General features: G+C 40.8%; 2 protein-coding genes across 6 annotated transcripts in view; one reads left to right on the forward strand and one right to left on the reverse strand.

Annotated features, from left to right (window-relative positions):
- Positions 1–1,167: 1,167 nt before the first annotated feature.
- On the forward strand, positions 1,168–17,926 carry GPRC5B (G protein-coupled receptor class C group 5 member B). 2 transcript variants are annotated; one of them, XM_035548910.1, is made up of 4 exons: positions 1,168–1,350; positions 7,244–8,257; positions 12,752–12,864; positions 14,249–17,926. In XM_035548910.1, the coding sequence occupies exons 2-4, from the start codon at positions 7,252–7,254 to the stop codon at positions 14,291–14,293; spliced, it is 1,164 nt and encodes a 387-aa protein (XP_035404803.1). In that variant the 5' UTR covers positions 1,168–1,350; positions 7,244–7,251; the 3' UTR covers positions 14,294–17,926. The 2 variants fall into 2 exon arrangements, with proteins under 2 accessions (XP_035404803.1, XP_035404804.1); XM_035548911.2 differs by having other exon boundaries at positions 1,190–1,350; positions 15,936–17,786.
- IQCK (IQ motif containing K) overlaps positions 9,081–18,896 on the reverse strand; it is a 54,733-nt gene continuing 44,917 nt past the window's right edge. For all 4 annotated transcript variants that reach the window (XM_035548914.2, XM_050713918.1, XM_035548913.2 and 1 more), the window contains exon 9: positions 9,081–9,341. In XM_035548914.2, the coding sequence (XP_035404807.1) occupies positions 9,316–9,341 (26 nt within the window). In that variant the 3' untranslated portion in view covers positions 9,081–9,315. The remainder of the gene's footprint in view (positions 9,342–18,896) is intronic.

The raw sequence follows: 18,896 nt of genomic DNA on the forward strand, positions 1-18,896 counted from the left end.
AAAGAGCAGAAACGTGAAATTGTTCTGTTGCAGCTGTTCTCCTCCTGCTGCCCAGCCTACACACAGGGAATTGCATTGCAACTGCACCATCTGATTTACCGCACGTCAGCTACCCTGAGAAGTTCAGGTAACCCCCCAGGACATAACAAGTGACATCTAAATGAACCCATGCATGCTAGCACGAGGCTGTTTAAAGGTTACAGATCTGTGTTGGAGAACACATTTCGGCAGTTTCCCTTTGAAAGGCTCTGAATATGGAAGCCTGGCAAGATGCACAGCGCGCTACCTGCGGTCAGGAAGGACGCGTGTCCATCGCTCCCCACTGACAACGCCGTTGCACTTGTGTCTGCCCAGTTTCCCATTAGCAGTTTGAAAGCATCAGAACACTGACGCACAACACACAGCGGCTGCCAGTCACAGGGGCGTCACACAGATGTACTCTAAAGGCTTAAAAGGCAGACAAGTTTCTGCTGTTCAATGAACATCACCAATTGAAGCTGTCTTTCCCTGCTACAAATAACTCCTTCTGAAGTCTGCAGGAAGCCCTGTCCTGTGAACACAGCATCTGCTTTCGGAGGGGTTGCAGCTTTCCCAGAGCTGGGCTGTGCAGAAGCTGGGAAGGGGGACATGAGCTGCTCATTGCGAGCTGGGAGGCACCGACCGGCTCCAAGCATCGCCTTTGCGGGGCCCCATGCGCTCACAGGGCCTATTCCTGAATTGTGCTGCATAAGCAACCTGGAAAATGTCGCTTGCTCAATACAGTTTCTCTCTTCTGAATGTCTAAGGTAGCAGCAGGTTGGACACGTGCATTGGAGGCAGATGGGGTGAATATTTCCAGCCCATCGCAAACCCCCAGCTGCCACGGAACTGCGAAGCCTCCCTCCCCTGACATCCCCAAACCAGCCGGAGGTGTGCACACGCAGCCGACGTGCCGGGATGGGTTTGCAGCCCGTATTTCTCGCACCCCGTCCGCACAGCACCGGGGCGCGGAGGACCGCACGCCTGGGTGTGCACGGCGCTTGCTCCCCGTGCCCCGCGGTCCCCGCACCTCGCAGCAGCAATCCGGCCGGGCTGGGGGCGAGCCGTGCCGTGCCGGTGGATACGTGCCGAGCCGAGCCGTGCCGGGGCGGGGCGGTGGGAGGGGGCTGGCCGCCGGGTCGTAGCGCAGCGGGGCGGAGGGTGCAGAGCAGGGCGGGCAGCGCACCGCTCCGTGCCGTGCCGTGCCGTGCCGGGGCCAGGCGCTCCATGAGCAGCCTCGGGGGGGCTCGGTGCTCGCAGGCTCCGGGATGTGACTTGCGGCGGGCAGGCGGACACAGCTGCCCCTCCGGCCTCGGCTGCAGCAGCCAGCGGGTGAGTGGTCCCCGGTCCCGGTCCCTATTTCCCAGCCCTCGGTCCCTATTCCCCGGTCCCTATTCCCCAGTTCCCGGCCCACGGAGGTGCCGGCCCCGCGCTGTGCCCGCGGAATTAGCCCGCTGGCCGGCAGCAGACAGCAGGCTGCAGGGAGTCCGGCAGGGGGATTAGGGTGGATATAGGGCAGGAGAGGGGGGCGGAGGAGGGGGCTGCCCCCGCCGGGAAGGGCTGGCGAGGAGGGGGCTCTGAGCCAGGCTGGGGGAGGGAGAGAGAGCCTGGGAGGACAGAGGGGAGAGGAAGGAGCGGGGGGCCGAAGGGGAGCGGGCTGGAGCGGGCTCGGTGCGGGCGGGGAGGAGGAGGCGGTGCGGGAGGATTAAGGGGGAGCGGGGAAGCGGCTGCAGGCGGGGGCTGCCCGGCCCCGCGCCCCCCGGTACCGGGCGCTGTGCTTCGGGCCGGGCAACGGGACCGGGACCGGGGGGAGAAGCCTTTTGCTGGCCCCTGGCTGCTCCTTTCTGCCCGGTCCCGGCCTCAGCTGGAAGGTGGGAGCCCCAGGTCGGGGTGCAGCGCGACTCGGGAGGGCTAAGCACCGCCAGCGGTTTAATTTCCACTTAATAAAAAGCCCTCCCTCTGTACTGCTTCTGCCCAAAGCTAAAGAGCGATAGGATTTAGCACTTATGTGAACCCTTTGTTTACGCCTGACCTAATGTTTATCCCAAGGCTAACAGGATTTCCTGCCCGCTGAACCTCGACACCTTGGTGGGTTCTCGTTGCTGGAGCACGGAGCCTGTGCGATGCTTTACATGCTGCTTATCAGCCGGGAATGTGGGTGCTGAGGTGTTGTCTCACTGCATCAGGGCCATCAGGTGAAGGGAACCTCTCTGTCACGAGGCTGTGACATGAAGAGAAACAGTTTTGAGAATTAGCAAAGCAAAGAAAAAACATTGATTGGTGTCATTGGTCGATAGTAGCATAATAAGACCAGACTTTATAGTCATAAGCATTTAGGCACAGAGGATATACAGGGTCTGACCAAAGGAAATGGTGAGCACCTAGAACAGCTGAAAGATCATTTCATATTACATTCAGCATCGCAAAGTATTTCTAAATGAAAACACATCTTCCTACATCTTTTGGAGTGGGGTCATGCTTTCTGTAGCTGTGAGCATTACGTGGGTTATTCCAACGCAGGGTAAATCCGAACCAGGGTTGTGTTTTTGCATACAAAGTGCAATTGCACTATTAATTATTATTCTAGAAATACATCTCCTCAGTAGTCTGATCTTGGCTTGGCTGTTGCTCCTCTGTTATCAGTCTTGGAGCTCATTCTTCAAATCTGATCAAAAGCAGTTGGCAGAGATCCTGTGTTGTGATTAATTCCTCGCTTGCTACCATCTCTCCACAACACTTGGTGGTGGGGGCGGTTTTCTTTGGAAATGCTACAGTGAACCAGTCTTCTGCCTGTGCATGGCAGAGCAGGTTACTATTTGTGCTACTACTGCTTTTATTTACTGGGCTGTTTTCCTTTTCTGAGATTGGATGCATTCTCCTGTGTCAGTTGATTAACGTTAGGACTGTAAAAAGGGGATCGGACAATGCATCTAACCGTAAATAACATAAACCTTTGCATGGTTACAGATTTATTCTTGCTATAGATATTCTCTAACAGCATACAGCAGCATGTGTTTGACTAGGTAAGAGATTTGCAGTCTTTGGTCAGAAGGCTTCAGCTCTTGAAAGCCTCGCTGATTTTTAACCATGACAACTTTTTGATGACAACTGTGAGATTTTTCTCTTTCTGCTCAGTTGCTTGCAATTGTACTTTGTACCGCTGGGGCAGCTCCGTGTCTGCCATTTCTGTACCGGTTCTCGCACTGTCCCCTACACCCGATAGCGCAGGGGACTTCACTCTGCTGCAAACAGCAGTTTGTGCTTGGTAACTGAGTACAGATTTTGGACTGAAAATTGAGGACTGGATTTGCAAGCCATCCTACTGTTTGTTTGCTGCTTATGCCTGAAATACCTAAAGCTCCTTGGTTCATTTTATGTGCTTGTGATTGCTCTCAGGTCCAGGTATGTTGGCTTAGCCAGTTGTACTGCAATTTGGAGGGGGATCTGGGGACAAAAAAAATCAAGCTGATTTCCTTCTGTATTAACAGTTTCATTCAACTCTGCTGGAGTTACGTTGGTGTCGCTGACTGTGTCTGTGCTGGAATGTTTCTGTGGCATTTCTGCAATACTACTGCTGTAGCTCTCTGGTGGTAGTAGGAGTGAGGTGCCAGTCAAACAGAGAGCTATTGTTACTGCTGAGAGGTTGCATAACTTTGCTGAGAGCTAATCTAGACATAAAGAGGTAAAAATACTACTCTCCTACAGTCACTGATTTATGTAGCTACTGGGAATAATAAGCAGAGACGAGATTCTGTAGTAAAATCGAGATGCACAGGCTTCTGCCTCTCCACCCACAACACAGGCTTGAGGAAGGCATTATATTAACAAGAAACCCATACTGATATACTTTGCTTTTCCAAAACAACTTTTCTGGAAAAAAAGGCTTTATAGTTTTCCCTTTTACTTACTGAGTTTGTGGTTTCAGCTAAAGCTAAAACTTCAGTGTTGTAATGCAGTTTTTCCTCGTCTATATACCAGTGAGAGTTCAGTGCTGAGTAACAGTGCTAGCAAGAGGTTTTGGGCTGGTATCATAATGGGGCTTGCATATTAATGTTGCCAGTTCTTACCTAGTCGGGCAGAAGTATGTAGTAAACTGGTTGCAAATGTGGCTATATATATAGCAGTGACAAGGAGAAGCTTCCTCATTTGGAGGAAGTCCAGTTTGAAAGCTTTGATGTAGAAAGCATCTACTGTTCAGCATGACTTGCTGACATGTGATGGGAATGTGATTGCACACCAAGAATACCTGTCAGCAATCCTAGAGATTTCTTGTTTTATACTGTAACTACATTGGAGCTTTCTAAGAGAACTACTGTTTATTTCTGTCGCAAAAGTAATTGGACAGATGGAAGAAACTTGGGAAAACTCCCGAGTTGAACATCTCTGAATTTCTGTGTTTCCCTCTTTCCTAAAGAGACTACTCCTTCAAGCAGGGGAAAATACTCCAAATGTATTAACCCTCCCTTCGCAAACACTTCCAAATAGGAAGAGGAAACAAATGATGGGCTGACAATATGACTGCTTACCCATGCAGCACAATCTCCATGGAAACAGACTGTCCTAGAATAGCTCAATCACATGAGGGTTACATGACATGAATAAAGTAACCAGAAAACTGGAAAATATCTTAGAACTAGAGATACTTGCACTTAATTCATTACCCCCCCAGGTCTTTGGAGAGCAGTGAATAAACAAAGCTAGTATTAAAACCAATTTAGTGCATGTATATCATCATTTGTAAGTAAGTGATAGGGTAGTGGAAAATTAACATGATCCTCATTTAAAGGGCTGTTTATTGTTTCCAATTTGGGAGACATTGTCTGAGGATGAGTTTTGAGTAACTTTCCACATGACCTCCTGCTTCTTGAAATTGGTACCCATGGTTCGCAGCATTGCCTTAGATCCTAGTGGATTTCCTCCCTTTGTACCAGCAGGTGCTGACCATTCCCCACTTTTTTTTTTTTGGATGTTTTGGATATCCTAAAAAGTAAATGCACTAGTTGGAGTAAGAACCGCCTATGTGTAGAAGGGATTCTGAAGTTACCTTCAGAATGTTTCCTTCTAGTTAATTCTGTACTCGTAAAGAGATTTATTGAGCATAACCATTTCCAATAGGAAAATGAATATATTTCACTGATGATTAATTTTCTTTCTGTAAAGTCAGTGTTTTTACCGTGTTATGACAGTCATTGAGAAACCTGTTATACAAATCAGGTACAAATAAGTAAATCATCTACCATTTCACCATAAAGAAAATTACAGTTAGGTAGGAAAAAATCTTCAGTCATTAGCTGCCAGTCATTGTATCGTTAGAACATTTTAGCCCTTCCAACAGTGTGAGGATAACTGTAATTTCTGTGGGCAGGCACAGCTCATTCATTACTCTTCTCTTGTTTGTCCAATGCCCTATCACCTTATTTGTCACAGCTTCTGCTTCAGAGATGAAATTTTGTAATAAGCTTTTTTGTCTGTTGCATAAATGAAGATCATAAAGTCATTACGCATTTATATTAGCACATTTGCTGTCTTGGTTCCTCTAATAGGAAAGTGTAATTTCCATCATTCGTCTCCTGGCAGTAGCCTAAAATGGGCACTGTTCATTATTCAGCAAAAGGGGATGAACATTAGCTTAAAGATTGAGATTCTCAAGATTTAACTTTGCTTGTTATAGGATTATAATGCACCAGAAGAAAACCCATAGTGCTGATCTGTAATAGACACTGCACTGTTTTGTGCAGTGCGTGTAAATAGTTTTGGCACTGGTTAGGACTGATTATGTCCAATGTAACAACATTGCGTTGTTACTTTAAACCATTTTCAACTCATTAAAATTTTTGATGTTTTCATTAAACACATTTCTGATTTATAAAACACCTTTATATGAGTACTCATTTAGGGCTTTGTGTAAGTTGTAAAAAAGCTACTGATAGTGTCTCTGTTTTTTCGCTGTGTATCTTAAACATGTCATGTGAGCTACATGAGTAACATTAGTGCCTGCTTCCACGGTGCTTTTCTTCCATACGTTCTCCATACACCATATAATGAAATTCTTATTCTGAGCATTTTCACCCAGGCATGCAGTTCATATCACTGAATGTAATCCTACTGAAATCTGCAGCACTAATTATGCAAGTGAAGGTTAACAGGATGAGGTTTCATATCTGGTACACGTAGTGTTTACTCTCTCTGAGACAGATTGTTCATTTAAACGTTACATTTTTAACAATCTCCTGCTTTGCTAAGTAAAAGCAAATGGCGTAACATATATCTTTTTAAATCACCTAATCTGTGTTCTGCTTAAAACTAGGAATTTGTCTTGACTTGCTGGAATTTGTCCAGATTTTTGGTCCTGATGATTGAGCGTGATATGTGGTGTTCCTGGGGAGTTTACAGTTGTTCACTCTGTAGGCTGAGGAAAGTGATGCTCTGTTTTTTGTTGTTTGTTTCACTGAATGGCTTTAGATTTGCTAAGAAGCACAAAGAGACATTCATTTTTGATGAGTTGATTGATGACACTACATGTGTGCACCATTGTTGCAGAATATGAGATTTCTCTAGCCAACCATTCCCATTCGCAAATGCAATCTAATACCTGGGCTTTGGAAGAGGATGAAAGGAATGAATATCATAACTGCCTATTGACTGAGGATGAAAACAAGATTTTCCTTTTAAAAAAAAAAAGCCCAATGTTTATTTTCCTCAGACTTCTTTCTCTCTCTCTCTCTTCTTTTTTTTTTTTAAAGAGGGGTGGGGATGGGGGGAGGGAGGAGAGAGGGGGTAACTCTATCATTATTCCAGTAAAGGAGCAAGCCTCTGAAATAGTCTAATTCAGATACAACTTACACTTGTATCAGGTCCAGTGCAATTCGCACATTCTTTAAGAAGCCAAATTTGAACAGTAAAATACTGTAGATAATGTATGATTTCACAACATGATAAATTGTTTCTTCTGGTCGTGTTTTAGGATATTTGCAGGGGTGGTGATGGGAAACGTTTTCAATCTATGCAAATGCAGAAACGAATCAGTTTGTGCTCAGCGTACAAGGTAAAAGTAACTTTCTGGGAGGGCAGCACAAGGGGATAGGGGTAGGCTAATTCAACTGGAAATTCAGTGCAAAAAAAAAAAAATGTAAACGTAAGCTACTAAAACAGGCTGTACTTCCAATTCCTGTGAAATCCTCCAAAGTGACCTGTAGCTAAACAAACAAATGTTTTATTGTCTCAGACAGAAAAATGAAAACCTACCCAGCCATTGGTTTCTTCCTCCTCTTCGTGATCAGCTATGGCTCTTCTGAAAACTCCAGCATGCCGAGAGGGTGCGGACTGGATCTCCTCCCGCAGTACGTGTACCTGTGTGACCTGGATGCCATTTGGGGAATAGTTGTGGAGGCAGTTGCGGGAGCAGGTGTGCTGACAACGTTACTGCTGATGCTGATTTTGCTGGTGAGGCTGCCCTTCATCAAGGAGAAAGAGAAGAAGAGCCCCCTGGGAATGCACTTCCTCTTTCTTTTTGGGACTCTTGGACTGTTTGGGCTGACATTTGCTTTCATCATCCAAGAAGATGAAATGGTGTGTTCTACCCGAAGGTTTCTATGGGGAGTTATCTTTGCTCTGTGCTTCTCGTGCTTGCTAGCTCAAGCCTGGAGACTTCGTAGACTAGTTCGACATGGGAAAAGTCCATCTGGCTGGCATCTAGCTGGTGTGGCAATATGCCTGATGCTCGTTCAGGTCATTATTGCAACCGAGTGGTTAATACTAACAGTTGTCAGAGATAACAAGTTGGCCTGCAGCTACGAACCAATGGATTTTGCTATGGCTTTGATTTACGTTATGTTCCTGATGGTATTTACCATGGGGTTTTCTCTTTTCACTCTCTGTGGAAAGTTTAAGAAATGGAAGAAAAATGGAGTATGTCTCATTATAACACTTTTTTTTTCCATTCTGATTTGGGTAGCCTGGATGACTATGTACCTCTTTGGTAATGCTGAACTAAAGAGAAGAGACAAATGGAGTGATCCCACTCTTGCTATTGCACTGGTGTCCAGTGGTTGGGTGTTTGTTATTTTTCATGCTATCCCTGAGGTCCACTGTACCATCCTTCCATCACAGCAGGAAAACACTCCCAATTATTTTGATACTTCACAGCCAAGGATGCGTGAAACTGCTTTTGAGGAAGATATACAGCTTCCTCGGAGCTACATGGAAAATAAAGCCTTTTCAATGGATGAACATAATGCAGGTAAGAATTTACAATTTTTCTGTAGTAGCAAAGAAAATAATCTGTATGAGATGTTTTTCAGGTATTCAGTACAAGGCTCATTACATTTTTTTTTTTTACATTGCATATAGCTCACTTTTAAAACGTTTAAGAAATCAATTAAGAAAATAGTAAAGGAAAAACAATACAGAAAATATGTTTGGTTAGAATGATTCTTGTTTTTTTCATTGAAAAAATGAACAACACCAAAAGCAGAAGGAAAACACTGGAAATATAACTTCTATTTTCAAATAACGTGAATAACATTTTTGTCATTACTAACAACACTTTATATGAAGTATTTTTTTTTTAAAACCCAAGAAAAAAATCAAGTAAGTTCTCCATGTTACAAAGTGTTCAGTCTCTTCAGCGACAAAATAATTATTACTAATCATACTACCATTAGCATAGTAATCATGCTACCAGTAATAGCATAGGACTTTGCTATTTTGTGACACTGGAGAAAAAAATGCAAGGTGGCATACAGGCAAGTTCAAAGACAGTTTTTGTCCTGAAGATTTTAACATGTGAACAGAATATGCAGAGACAGGTTTCAAGGTAATGGTTGCTTTCCTTGTCATAGCTGTTTGGTGACACGTAATGAAAATTTGCAATGAAAATGTTTGAGTGATTACCGAAAGGGCCAGAGCCAAACTGTTTGTTTAAGAGATCCAAACCATTGCTGAAAGTTTAACACACATCAGAAAATATACAGGGATGCTTATGTGACCGGTGATGTGACTAGCCTGATGGTGTTGTGTAGGGTAGGTTGTGTTCTGGTGAAGTCCCACAATTGGACAAAGGATTTTGGTACTACACAAACTGCTTTTTATTCACTGTAATTGACACGAGAACTTTGGCATCCCAGCCAATGGCTATCCAGGCACTTTACCTTTGTTTTCATCTTTACGCATCATTGTTTTCCTCTGGTTTTGATGTTTCCTATGGATGTAGACCAGACATGTAGGAAAAGAGCACTCTTGTTTGTGACAGTGTCGGGTCAGGAAAGTATTTTCCCTCCAAGTGCTTTAGCAGGAACTTTAAAGGTCTCCTCCTTGCATGGAAGCTTTGAACAGAAAGGAGTTAAGATCCTGTGAGTATGTAACACAGGTAGTGATAAAACAAACAAAAGTCACGAGGATGAAAGAATGGTTATTTATTACTACTGTTCCAAAGAAGCAGAGGCAGCTTCACCATTGACTGTAAGTGCACTCATCTTTCTTTTTTTTTTTTTTTTTTTTTTTTACCGCCCTCCAACTCCCATTAAATTAATTTCATAGTAAGGTAACTGCAGCGACTTCAGTGGAGTTATTTCTGACTAAGGCAGATATAAGAAGAAAATTGGATCTTTCACCCTGTATTATTCTCATTCATGCATACATTTAAAAAAACAGAAGATCCTGTTTTATCTAGTCATTCAGTGATCAAGCTTTTTAGTGAAATGGATTAATGTATGATAGCTATAAAATAATTATAGTATGTATTATAGTGTAATTTATGATGTTATGTTTTAATCTATCTGAATACAAAATAGATTTCCTTATCTGATACCCTTATTAATATTTATCATAATAAATGCACGTCATTCCTATTCCCATGGCATGTGGAAGAAGGATATGTTTTTAATAAACCAAAACAGATTCATTATTCCTTTTTACTGGTTCTCTAACTTATGTACAGAATTACAATGACAGGGTTTGGAGACAAAACTTACTCACATGGTAGAGAGTAGAAGTAACTTACTCACATGGTAGAGAGTAAAAGTAAATACAAGTAAAAATATTCAAGTCACATATTATGGCTGCAAGTGTTAATTTAAGTCACATCACTGCACTGATGGCTGTCAGTGGCTAAGCACCCAGAATCCATTAGCAATTGACTCTTTGGAGGTATATAGAGAATAATCTTTTCTGCTATTCGTTTAATTAACCTCAATTCAAGAATTTGTCTTTAAGAGTTCAGGGATTAAAGGAGGGATACTTTCTTCAATAATAATAATGACGTTTAAGAATAACAACGATACGTAAATTTTGGAAGATGTGATTTATGGTTGGACTTGGTGATCCTGAAGCTCTTTTCCAACCTAGGTGATTCTGTGATTCTCTGACTAGAAAACATCTTTTGATTCCCTGACTGTAAAATTTGTTTAAATAAGTGGTTAGCTTTAAATGGAAAACATGTTTGGTTAAATGTATTTTCCATTAATTCATTCTGTATAAAGCAAATTTGCTTTCCTTTTTTTCTTTTAAGACTTTAATAAGCATTCTAAGAATCTGAATAAGCTTTAAACTATTGGTTCAAATAAGCATATGGTCTCAGTTTTTCCTTTTTCTCATTAAAAAATAGCTCCAAGTTATACATACCTACAAGAGCTGTTCTATTCCAGGAATACCATTAAGTATTAATAAAGCAAAACAGTTTTAAATTCAGTTATTTAAACAACATACTAATCTGGGCTTTTAATATTCATGTGATAGATATGTTGAAATATCTACTTAGAAGAATTATTTTCATTCCCATGTCTTCTAAAAAGTATTAGTAAAGTATTTAGAATCCCTGGAAAAGGGCAACTTAAATGAATTCTCAGTGCTCTCTCAAAGTGCAATGCTCAATAACAGGGCAACTTCTGCAAGGCAAATAGGATTTGTCTTATACATGAAAAACCTGGATAAGAAATGTGGAGTGCTACAACTGTCAAGAAACCCAAGCCCAATAAGCTCTGTTACTGAATTTCATTTAATAACTTTTAGTACTAAAAGTCATCCTCTGAGCCAGTGCCTAAAAACAAAGCTAACTAAATTTAAAATGTGTGTTAAAAGGAGACTATGACATGACATTTACTCAAACCTTCTTGGCAACTTTCTCTCTGATTCTCATGTTGGAAATATTTTAGACTAACGGCAGTAATAGGGAAGGAAAACTCAGCAATCTGAAATTAAATTTACTGTCACTTAAAAATAGTTTTGAAATGAACATGTAAATTATATACTGAAACGTGTAAATGTTTTAATGGTCATATGCATTATAGAGAGATCTTTTTTCTTTGTGCGTACTATCAAATATCAGAGCAATCAGTTGCCTAACACACAATAAGAAGCAAAACTACAAAGAAGGAATACTACTGACCCTGAGGTAGTTAAATATAAAATAAAAGATACATAATCTAGTGTAGAGGGTTTCATCTTTTGTCCTCTCGGTGTTCTGCAAAATGTATCTATATAGTGTGTGTATATATATAATCTTAAAATGTAGAGCAGTTAGGGTTCTGTATATAATTAAAGAAAACAGCTGAGCAGTTGCAGAGCTGGATTTCTAAATATCTGTGCTAAATGAATACTATTCTTCATCTCTGTGCACAACACCCAAAGAGAAGGGCAGCAGTGGACAGAGGAATGTGTATGGCAGTAGGATCCATTTAAATCTTGTTGCACACAGTGCAATGATATTAAATCCTGACTTCATTGAAGTTTATGCTGAAATTCCTCTAAACTTCAGTTCATCCTCAATTTCAGCTAGAGAGCTGAGTATTGTAATTTCAATTAAATCTCAGAGAAATTCTTGCCCCAGGTGCTAGATCCAGGCATGTTTCTATTTACCAGCTGACAGATGAGTATTGCCCGCTGTAACCGCTCAAGCAGCGTGTATAAATGAGCTCTGTTCCCTGGCCACATCTGAATTCAGTGAAGCCATTGTTTACCCCTGAAGTAAAATAGAGTATGTGTGTGTCAGTCCCCAGACTGGTTTAGAGGGAAAGAAGCACATCCCTAACTACGCATCACTCATTCAGAACATACATCTTGAATCCAAACTTGTGCTGCAGTTAATGGAGACACTAATGTAGTTCTGCTATAAACACTCAGAAGGACAGTCAGCATCTCTCTTGTCTCAGTTAATTGCCGTGTTTAAGCTATTCGAAAGCAATATTTACTTCATATTTCTAGTTTCGCAGAGTAAATATAATCTGAAACATCTGGAAAATCCTTATGTGCTCATCATGCTGAAGTAATGCTCATGGGGACTGTGAGCATGCTTGCTGGCTCAAGCAATGTTTTGGATCTCTGTCCTCTGAGTTTGATAGAAAGCAAAGGGTAATATCATTTTACTTAACCCCACAGTATCCAGACTGATAGAGGAAGTGTTTTGCAGAAAGCACTGTGCAAGATGCATCACAGGTTCACTGACTGAAGACATTAAACACCTGGTGAAATGAGACTAAGCAAAGTTTGAGAAACTTTTCCTGTTCCACAGCAAACAGTTAATTTTATGTAAAACTGATTTCTTTTCTGCAATCCATCCCCAATTCTGTACAAAAACCTGCTGTTCAAAAGCAATGTGAAAACTAGTATGGCAGCATAAAAGTTAAAATCAATGGCACAGTTCCCAGTAACTAAACTGGAAGATTAAACTTTTATGATTTAAAAGGAGATGCGCAGCTCTGACCGGGTTCTAAGAACAATCTCTCTTTTCTAAACACAGCGCTAAGGACGGCAGGATTTCGAAACGGCAGTTTGGGAAGCCGACCTAGTGCTCCCTTTAGAAGCAATGTTTATCAGCCAACTGAGATGGCAGTTGTGCTAAATGGTGGGACTGTAAGTATCAAAACGTGATGATTTAAGAAATCTTTGCTTTGTACTGATACATATGCAACTGCTCCTAATGGAAAAGCCTTCTGCATTTAGCTTATTCATAGCAGGGTGAAAGCTATAAATGAAAATTCAGGGAGCAAGTATGCATGTAATGCTCCTCTTCCCCTCTAGAAAAGATGTAATTACAAAGTATTTTTTACTTCCTTACTTAGCCATTCACATTTTGCATTGTAGCTTGGGTGATCCAAGTTCTTCGGTGACTCTAAATGACCCCTTTGAACTAGGCTTGTGTTAAGTTTGTTAACTAGTAAGTGACACAGTTTCCCACCTGATTTTTTTCAACATTTTGTGAGTCACACAAGTGTTTCAAGCCAGTACTTTACTTTAAATAACAATCATTGTTGCAGATAACGGTGGTCTCTCACCTATCTTCCATTTTCTTGTAAAATGTCCATAATTCTTTGTGAGTTACATATGTGTGGATCTCTGTGAAAGAGATTCATAAAAGAGGAGTATAGAATATTTTAATGATAACAACATAGATTTTTCTCTCTAAGGCAATAGTTTGGCATGCTGTTATTTGATAGACCTGTTTTTTGCAGCCTTGCAGTTGTAAGAATGGCTTAGTGATCTGATGCCAAACAGGCTTTCTAAATGTTTTTCGCATGATGTTTAATTTGCAGTTAAGAAATCGCATATAGTAGGCATAATGTTGAAAAATAATTTTCATCCCCATGTTTTTTCATGCATACCAACACGCTTGTTAAAAATTTACCCATGAGCCAGTTTATACTCATGTGAGTTGGGCTTTTTTATTTTGAATCATGAGCTGATTCCATAACTCAGCCTCTACATTTAAAGCCAAAGAATGCTATCTGATTGCAGGTCTCTTCTTTTGTTTGTAATTAAGTACAGTTTTGTTTGGGTTTAGTAAGCAAGAGAGATTAGGTACGAGGATTCTGCAGTGTGGGTAATACAGTGGGAAACATACTGACTTGAATAAAATGAGGCTTGTGCTTTGCTGTCAGTAATGAATAGCTTCCTTTCGATACTTGGATTCATCTGTTCCAGTATTTTCTGATACCAGAATATACAGCTCAGGAAAAAGGCAGTTTAAGGATGATAAGATGCTAGAGAATTTGTTTTGTTCTGAGGTGGATACAGAGCTTACTAGAGAGCATTAGATAGTAAAATGAGAGAGAAATGCATTTATAGTCATGGCTTTTACAGAGAGGTAAATGCACTGTATGGGTTGAACATGAGTTTCATTGCATCATTTTGCTCTGGAAATGCTGGCTCTAAAGCTGACGTGTACATGTAGCATGGTAACACTGATGTCTGAACACACTACATTTCTCAGTTATGGGTTTATTATCCTTATTTGCAGATACCAACTGCTCCGCCAAGTTACACTGGACGACACCTCTGGTGAAAGGCTGTAGGCTGTAGAGAATAAGAATCCTTGTTGCAGATTTTGTTCCCTGGCAGTGTGTCTTTGAGGGAGGAATCCATAGCAGTACCAGAACAAAGCAACAGAACATCCAGGAGCTTGTGAAATCCTACAGAGGATTTTGTGTAAACGTGAACACCACTGAACTGATAAACTAATTGCAAAAACAAAATTGTAAGCCTGAAGCTGAATCTGATTTAAAATAGAAGTATGCACACTTCAAAATGAAAGAGAGGGATATTGTATTCTGAAATGTAAGATATTCTCTTGTCTGTAACTAGTGTGCGAGGCAACCCTGATTTTGGTTGCCAGCTGCTTGCAAAATACCTTCCTTTCACCTAAACTTAATTCACGTTGCCACAAAAGATTGCCACTACAGTGTGAAAACATACAGGATTTCTTTCCATTTTGCTCCTTTTACCTTCATTTCCAATGTCATGAAAAGTACCTTGTTCGCTTCATTATCTAGCTGTACTGTAACATCATGTAGCATCATGTGCAGTCAAGCATTGTCATTCTGTGGCAACTCAATTACCATTACACTGTAGGTTGATATTCTTCTCTTTAAAAAGCCCGTGTATGAAAGCAGTTCTGGAGAGACAAAAGGTCTGTGCACGGTTTATGGGAGTTATGGAGCTTCTTGAGGCAGAGAAGAAGTGTAGGTCCAGCATAGTCAGCTCTCTCCAGAAGCCTGGAATCGGATTCCCTCTTATTCCTCAACCCCAGGTGCGAGCAGAGCCACGCGCATTGTCACTTCTCCTACAGAAGAAGCCATGAAAAGAAACTTTGGAGGGATATGCTTTGCAAAGACTTAGCTGGGGAGAGAACATGACTCGCGTTTGCCAGAAGTATGTTCGTTGTGATGGTGGATGATGGGCGACCCACCGCACAACACAAGCTAGTCTGGGCTGGTAGGCTGATACTGTCGAGCAGGAATTTGGTGGCAGCTGAAAAGTACTGATCACCTGTCAGGAGAAACTCAGCAGCATATAGGGTCAAGGCCTCTGTTTCTAATCCTTGTTCATATGAGTAGTCCCATTGACTGCAGTTGTTTGTGCATTTAAATGTGGTTGTGTGTTTTAGTGCCTAGTGGGTAGAATCTCCTTTTTGGAGGTGGTTTGTCGTTGTTTTTGTTTCTTAAGGTGGTTTCTTCCCTTGTCCTCCCCCCCACCTCCACTTCTTTGAGTTGATATAAGGCAGAATTTCTCAAAGCTTTTTATCTTTGTTTTCTCCAGGTTATTTGAAAGGTTCCCATTGCCCATTGTTTGTGCCATGGTTTTCATTACGTTTAAGCAATCATTCCTTTATTTAACATTTAATACATATCAGACATTGAAAACATCATTGTATCTTCACTGTTTGGCCAATGTTAATCTTAGCTTTCCTCGATACTAAAAGGAAATTGTTTTTACTTGAGGGCATAGGAAACATATAACAAATAAACTTTGCATATGCTATAATAAAAATATATATTTTCAAACTAAAAAATATAATGTACAAATAACCTAATAGCTTAGTAGCTTCACAGAAAGAAGTTACTTGCTGTATACTGCAAAAGAAATAAGCGTTTTATTTTTCAAGAGTCTTCCTGATTCTCCATGTACCTCCATTTCTACTGAATTAGGAACCTAGTCCTGCAGACTTGTAGACCCAGACTGCTCGTGGGAGTACATACAGGTACAGAGGCTGCAAGACCAGTCCCTACGTGTTGCACACAGATACGTGTATATATATATATGAAAAAAATATATATTGCCATTCTTGCCATGATCATCTTATAGGGTTTTATTTCACAGCCCTTCCCCTCCAGAAGCAATGGTTTTCTGTCATGCATGAATAAAGGAGCACGCTAGCTCCATGTCAGATATTCCCCCCTGCCCTTCCCTCCTCAAGGCAAAGGAAGCATGTGCTTGTTGTAGGGATTGCTTATTTTACTTTGTGAGTAACTAGATGGCCTAGGTAACCAAGTAGGGTAGGGGTGGATATTGCATGCTATCCAGTGACTTAGAAATACATTTTGCTTGTTAAAAGCAAAGCTTTGATCAAATAAGGTAACATTTATGATAGCAATAGTTACCCAGAAGTTGCATCATTTGGAAGAATATAAAACCCCTTATCATCACTTGCCTGCAGGGTTTTGTTTTAAAAAAAAAAAATCAGAAAACTACTGTAAAAACATATAAGATGACCATGGCATAAATGGTAGGCCAGCTTTCTTTTAAAAGGTTTATCATGCTACAGCCGAGATTTATGAACTATAATACACATTTTACAGACCTTGGACAAAAACTGTATGAGATATAGTTCTCTTAAGACATAGTGTTTTTTTTCTTTTTCTAGATGTGACTGAATTGATAAATAGAGTTCCCAATCCTGCTCATAATGAAGCTGATTGGAATTTAAGGCCTTATACAAAAATATGGCCAGATCCTACAATCTGCTATTCACATGACTACTGTCCTTGGTTGGTCACATGAACTATTCACACCATTGCAAAGTAGCAGGATTGGGCTTAACTTGTGGTGAAGGTGTGGCAATAGATTAGGAGGGTCTTTACTTTCCAACTTCATACAATTAGTAATAAGCAATTTTTTTGTAAGTCACTAATTTGTTATGTAAAATGCCCCAAATAAAAATGTAATTGAAGAAAGGCACTTTTATGTTAACTTATATTTCTGTTACAGTAAACACATTGTTTACTTTTGCCTTTTATGAGTTAATCTAGAATGTAGAGCATCTGTGAACAAGATAAGTAAGTGTAAGCACAAGCCTTTCACTGTTCAGTTAATTTTAATTAGCTTTTACGCTATAAAAGCTACTATGTTGTCCCTTGATGGTATGTGCTTGTGGTGTTTCCATACAGAAATTGTAAAGCATCTGAAAAACAAGATTTATAATAACTGGCTTCTGATCAATGGCTAGAAAAGAGTCCAAAGCCATACTTCACAGGTCCTGTCCTGCTTTCAGAGGAGCTGAGGGTGTTTGACACTTGCCAGAAAATATGTAGCATCTTCAGAATAGCACTCTCAGTACATGCACTTGTTTCTACAAACAACGTACATGAGATGTAGAACTAGATGTTTCTGTTTTTAGTGTAAACACAGGCATCTTGGTTGGCTTTGGAGCTTGATGCCTTGGGCCTAACCAAAGGCAAAGCAAAAGGGAGCACTGTAGCTTTTATAATAAAACTATTGGACTATTCTACCAACTTACAGGATTACAAAGCAGGTGCTTTTTATTAATTGATAAGAGCTAAAGCTCATTTTTGATAGATAATATATTTATTAAATGTATTAATGTGTGTTTTATAACGTACCTTTTTTTCCCGCTGATTGTTGCATACTGGTATCTTATTAAGTACATCTTTAAAGGATTTTCAAGACAATCAATGTGTACCATGATGACTGTACATAAGTATACAAAACTACAAAGGTTGTAAAGCATGGGCAAATGTTTTATTTTCAAAATGCTGTTCTTAACGAGAATAAAGGCTTTACTATTTACTTACAATATTTGTGTTAATTTGGTGTTAAAATCCACCTTTTTTCATTTCAACTTTGCTCATATTGCAGAAATAAAGGAAACTCTCTCCTAAAGGTTAGGGCAAGATTCCTCTACCTTTGGTCACATTCCTATGCTTGCCCCTAGCTCTGGCACCTCTCAAACCCTCTGTGAGCCAGGCAAGGAGCTGAGCAGACAAGCTCCTAAAATTACAACTAATTTTGATTCTTCCAGTTGGCTCAGCAGTTTCCTGAACCAGCTCAAGCGCTTGTGAAAAGGGGGGGGACAGGACCATACAGCTGTGGTTGAAGAACACAGAACTGTGGCAACCCTGATGTTTTATCAGAGTTCTTCCTCAAAAAACATTTTGTTTTCCGGATCTGGTAAAACACCAGCATCATGAAGCAGGAAAAAAAAAAGGGGGGTGGGTCCTGGTATAACAGTGCAGATGAAGTCTGCCTAAGTGATGGAATAAATTCATGTTGAACCACAGCAGCACTACCTGGTATCCGCATTTTATTATGCTTTTCTTGAAATTGACTGGGCCATTGTTGGACTTGTATGGAATTAGTAGGAGAACTGCAAGTATCTTCTCTGTGAAATTTTAAAGGCCTAAGTAGGGCTAAGCTTGACAAGACTGAATTAAAAAATAATGAGGGGACCTTAGCAGGGGGCCCAATCCACTTTTCATTCTGCTTGCGCCTTATGTAAGTACGTACACGTATGCGAGATCATTGAAAACACTGTCCCTGTGATCTTCATTTTACACTTTCTCAGCACATGTGCTAAGCGATAACAAAAGGCCCTTCGAGTTTTCCCCTGAGAAATTCAGAGCAACCCTAGCTTTCCTTGCCTTCAGTTGGAATTGCAGAAACAGTGTTTCTGAAAATGTGACTGTTATGAGCAGAGCCTGAATTTGCACAAATTGCTGCAGCTCTGCAGAAGTCAGTAAAACAGCTCCAGTTTATGCTAACTAGAGAGCCCATTTATTTCATCCAGAGTTTTATGTCTATCAGAAAAGATTTTATGTGAGCATTCAGAAACACAAATAAATATGGACACACAATTTGGCTAAATGTGCACA

The sequence above is a fragment of the Cygnus atratus genome, chromosome 15 (assembly GCF_013377495.2).
Source record: "Cygnus atratus isolate AKBS03 ecotype Queensland, Australia chromosome 15, CAtr_DNAZoo_HiC_assembly, whole genome shotgun sequence".
Taxonomy (NCBI): Eukaryota; Metazoa; Chordata; class Aves; order Anseriformes; family Anatidae; genus Cygnus; species Cygnus atratus.

Excerpts from the sequence above, each read along its gene's own strand:
- GPRC5B (XM_035548910.1), top strand. The coding sequence starts at position 7,252 with ATGAAAACCTACCCAGCCATTGGTTTCTTCCTCCTCTTCGTGATCAGC. Across the intron at positions 8,258-12,751 it reads AATGGATGAACATAATGCAG|CGCTAAGGACGGCAGGATTT; the intron begins GTAAGAATTTAC and ends TTCTAAACACAG. Across the intron at positions 12,865-14,248 it reads TTGTGCTAAATGGTGGGACT|ATACCAACTGCTCCGCCAAG; the intron begins GTAAGTATCAAA and ends CCTTATTTGCAG.